This window comes from Gekko japonicus, unplaced genomic scaffold (genome assembly GCF_001447785.1).
Source record: "Gekko japonicus isolate JY-2015 unplaced genomic scaffold, Gekko_japonicus_V1.1 scaffold2357, whole genome shotgun sequence".
Classification (NCBI taxonomy): Eukaryota; Metazoa; Chordata; class Lepidosauria; order Squamata; family Gekkonidae; genus Gekko; species Gekko japonicus.
Window position 1 is genome coordinate 199419 of NW_015164729.1, and position 2917 is coordinate 202335.

The 2917-nt window shown below is 45.5% G+C and overlaps 1 protein-coding gene across 1 annotated transcript in view; it reads left to right on the forward strand.

Annotated features, from left to right (window-relative positions):
• The first annotated feature begins 708 nt into the window (after positions 1-708).
• Positions 709-2917, forward strand: part of LOC107109032 (coiled-coil domain-containing protein 162-like) — a 51640-nt gene continuing 49431 nt past the window's right edge. The window contains exon 1 of the mRNA XM_015409608.1: positions 709-836. Within this exon, the coding sequence (XP_015265094.1) occupies positions 709-836 (128 nt within the window). The remainder of the gene's footprint in view (positions 837-2917) is intronic.

A 2917-nucleotide genomic window follows, 5' to 3' on the forward strand; every position in this document is an offset into this window, starting at 1 on the left:
ATATTCTGCCAGGCCTACGGCTGAGGACTGCAATGGTTTTTTCCATCTAGCCTGGCTCCTTCCTCCCTTTTCCCTCTATGGAGAAAGGACACTAAATTGTCTGTTTTATGCACCATCTGTAAATTGTCAGTTAAATTGTTAAATTGTTAAGTTTATTTTTAACTTTTTAAGCTTTTACATTTTAACCCGTAAGTGAATGCTGCTATTGGAAATGTTATTCCCCACCCTGAGCCCAGTATATGGGGGAGGGAGAGCTATAAGTTGAAATAATAAATAATACATTATAGCTATCATGAAGATGAATTCGTTCTTTCTGAGATAATGCACTGGGACAATTTGTACATTTCCCAGAAGAGCTAGATTCAAACAGTTGTAATACCTGTACAAAGCATCTTACTAACTTATGGAAGAATCTCTGCACATTTTTTAACCTTTGGACATGGGTCAAAGACTCAGCCTTTTTTTTGCATCAGCTCTTTTATCTTTTAAACATAAGCTCTTCTATGTTTTCCATTTAAATGACTTTGGCAAATTTGTATAATCTACATCTCTGGTTAATGCACAGGGGCTTAATATTCTGTTCCTAACAATTTCTGGTTATACATTTACCCACAACTATTTCAGCAGAGTTCAGGAAGACTTGCTGAAGTAAATGAAAAGCCTTCTAGAGTTCTGCTGGAGCTGCGGGATTCTGTGGGCTCATGTGCCATGTTGAAATCTTACCTGACATTATGGAAACAATTGGAAGTGTCCAAGGCAGAGTGGGGAAGACTCAAACTGAAAGTTGATGATATCAACACAGTTCCACTATACAAGCAACTTTCTGAAATATACAAGTAAGTTTCTTGTTTGAAAAGTATACAGAGGTACAATGCAATCCAAAACAGTTACACCCTTCTGAGGACAGGGTTCGTCTCACATTGTGATGTCTGAGAGTCAAAACAGACAAGATGCTGAAAGATCTATTTCGGGGGTGGGTAGGTGAATGAGTGTATACACACACACACAGGGATGATGGTTTGCACTGACTGGAGAAAGATTTAGAAAACAAGCTCCCAGAAAGTAGGACTCAGGATTTGCCCCATGAATGTAAGCCGGCCTTCTTAAGATTTCGAGTATGTAAAGAGAAAATATTATGTACAATGGATCTGACCTGTCTGATGCCAGCTGCACAGCTATTTATCTGAGGAATAAAAAGCCTTCTCAATAACCAAGGACAGCTATTAATCTGTGCTTAACAAATAGGATGGGTTGGGGCAGCTATAGCATGTGCATTTCTGACTGGTGGCAGATGCCATGTAATACTTTTACCATCAGTTCAGCCTATAAGGTGGGTCTGTCTTGACAGAGAGCTGCTCCTTCAAAAAAACTCCCTCCTTTTGGAGATTAACCTCATGGTGAAGCCACCCTTTCCCTCTGACATTCTAGTTTTATTCTTTTACTAGGAATAAGGCCCATTGTGGAAATAAATACAATGAGATCTAGAAAGAGGCTCTGGGAGAGTGCTCTGGCTTTGGGCAAACAGTGTCAATTTACTGTGGCGACCTCAGCAGGGTATAATGACAGAGTCCACTGTTTTCTCCAGAGGAACTGATCTCTGCTACCTGAAGAGCAGTTGTAATTTTGAGTGATCTCTAGCCCTCACCTGGAGATTGGCAACAATTGTTACCCAGGACGAAATGGCTGGTCTGGAGGATGGAGTCTATGGCATTCTACCTGTCTGAGGTCTCACCCCTCCGCAAACCCCACCCTTTCCAGGCTCCACCCCTCAAATCCCCAGGAATTTGCCGTCCTAAAGTTGGCAACCCCATCTCCTTCCCAGCTAACCATCAGCCTACCATTATCTGCCCCTTTGACTTCAGCTGACTTCTGCCCTCCTTTCTGCAGAGTAGTTGTAATTCCGAGTGGTCTCCAGCCCTCACCTGGAGATTGGCAACAATGGTTCCCCATGAGGGACTGACTGGTTTGGAGGGTGGAGTCTATGGCATTGTACCTGTCTGAGGTCCCACCCCTCCTCAAACCTCACCCTCTTCAGGCTCCATCCCTCAAATCTCCTGGAATTTCCCATCTGGAGTTGGCAACCCTATCAGGACTGGCCCCAATGTGTTTTCTCCCAAAGGCCAAAATAGGTGACAGGACCAAGCTTAGTTGCCTACCAACAGGCACTGAGGGGAATGTAGGGTTGCCAGCTCTAAGGAGGGAAATCCCTGGAGGTTTGGGGGGTGGATTCTGTAGAGGGCAGCATTGGGCGGGGGGGCGGAAAGACTCAGCAGGTATAATGTCATAGGGTCTACCCTCCAAAGCAGCCATTTTCTCCAGGGGAAACTGATCTCTGTCATCTGGAAATCAATTGTAGCAGTGGGAGATCTCCAGGTCCCACCTGGAGATTGGCAACCCTAGGGGAAAGTCAGCTGCACAGCAGGGGGTTGAAGAGAATGGTTTGATGGCTGCTGGGCCAAGATTGGCAACAATAGTTCCCCAGGAGCCCCATCGTAAATGCACCAAACAATTCCTAAAGATTTTCCAAAACACTACTCTGTTTTGGGCTCCTGGGGAACTTTGAAGTAGCACCAAAGCTTTAAGATCTCTCCAGCTGTCACCTGGAGACTGGCAACAGCTTGTCTGGAGTGTGGGCAGCATGGCATTGTATCTGTCTGAGGTCCCCCTCTTCCTCCTCCTCCTCAAATCCCACCCTCAGCAGGCTTCATCCCTAAAATATCCTGGAAGTTTCCAACCTGGAGTTGGCAACCCTATGTACTGGAGTTCGAACCTGGAGTTGGCAACCATCAGCCAACGTTTATCTGCCTGTCTGTCTTTACAACCCCCCCCCACACACACACACACAGCCTCTGCCTAGGGAGCAGCTGACATCATTCTCCTCTCCAAACTGAAAATTCCAACTGCCTTGCGGGGGGGG